Below are 1,402 nucleotides of genomic sequence, written 5' to 3'. Positions count from 1 at the left end.
GGAAAGGAAATAACTACTTTTATAAATCATTGCGTGTAAATTTATTAATTTCCATGTTAGGATGCGTTCACACTGAAAGCCGAACGGCGCCGAGCGCAGCAAGGTGGAAAAGGTGAATCTGCTGGTATTCACACTGAATGAAGCGGAGCTTCTCTAATGGACTTGGCTGCAAAGATACCACAAAAAACATCGTCAATGAAAAGCGCAAAAATATTTGCAAAATTTTATCCAAAAGATTATTTGTAAAATTCGTTTTTGTCTGAATATTTTGATAATTTGTTTGCAACAGCATCATGAAGCTGAAAAATTAAATAGAAAATTCAAAATCAAAAACTGCCTTGCTTCTGAAAAAGCTTGCTGAATGAACACTTTCACATAGCTACGGCGATTTGAAAACTTCACTCAGCTCGGAACACTTGGCTCCGCTTTCTGTGTGAACGTACGCTTATAGGCGGCATACACGGTGCGTCTGACTCCCGAGTCGGTTTGTATGTGTTAGTGAAAATAAATATGCGTTCTCTGAATGACTCAACTGTGCGTGGTCGAAAGACGAGTCAACACGTGCACAGATGACTCGCAAGTCAGACGAACCGTCTATGGAGCCTATTAGGCTAATGAAGTAAATTTATTCGGTACCTATATTATTGTATGTATTTTTTAAATGTATGTTGCAGATAAAGTCACTTGATTCCAACAATCTGGATCAGAAGAATGACGTTGGTGTCGAAAGTGCAGCAGTATTACCAGAAAGTCAGAAGTCAAACGCTTTACAGGGTCCTTTAGTTGATGCTCCGAATAAAATAAGTATACAAGAAATCAACATCAACGATAATCACATTGAAAGTCCCTCCGTTGATGCTAAGGCGAGCACTGAAGATGTTGAGCGTGTCGCTTTGGAAGCAGCTGTGTTAAATCCGCGAGTTGTGCCTGGCACAAATAATATTGCAATTAATGATTTTGTCAACAGTCTAGACACCTATACCTTGCCGCAAAAGCAACATTTCCACGGCGCTACAAATGAGCGTCAAACTGCTGTTATTGCGGCTTTCAAGCACTCATGGAGCGGTTATAAAAAGTATGCTTGGGGGCATGACAACTTGAAGCCATTATCACAGGGTTCGCACGATTGGTTTGGCTTGGGTTTGACCATCGTGGACTCGCTGGACACAATGTATATAATGGGTTTAGAGGATGGTATGATTTTAAAACACGCTTTTTTTCCAACAAAATACGCCTAACTTATTCCCGCAGAATTTAATGAGGGTCGTGAGTGGGTCAACAATTTCCTCACATTTGATATCAATCGGGATGTGAATCTGTTCGAAGTTACTATACGTGTTTTAGGTGGCCTATTGTCTGCTTACCATTTAAGTGGTGATAAAATGTTTTTGACGAAGTCGGT

General features: G+C 40.2%; 1 protein-coding gene across 1 annotated transcript; it reads left to right on the top strand.

Annotated features, from left to right (window-relative positions):
* Positions 1-674: 674 nt before the first annotated feature.
* On the top strand, positions 675-1,396 carry LOC108355195 (endoplasmic reticulum mannosyl-oligosaccharide 1,2-alpha-mannosidase-like; the record flags this gene model as incomplete). Its single annotated transcript, XM_017606368.1, has 2 exons — positions 675-1,194; positions 1,252-1,396. Coding segments are annotated over 2 exons (665 nt in total), but the record flags the coding sequence as incomplete, so codon positions are not given.
* Positions 1,397-1,402: the final 6 nt, after the last annotated feature.

Source organism: Rhagoletis zephyria, unplaced genomic scaffold (assembly GCF_001687245.7).
Source record: "Rhagoletis zephyria isolate East Lansing unplaced genomic scaffold, Rhagoletis_zephyria_1.1 Rzeph_scaffold_43231, whole genome shotgun sequence".
NCBI lineage: Eukaryota > Metazoa > Arthropoda > Insecta > Diptera > Tephritidae > Rhagoletis > Rhagoletis zephyria.
The sequence above is the reverse complement of the archived record's forward strand: the minus strand, read 5'-3'. Positions and strand labels throughout refer to the sequence as shown.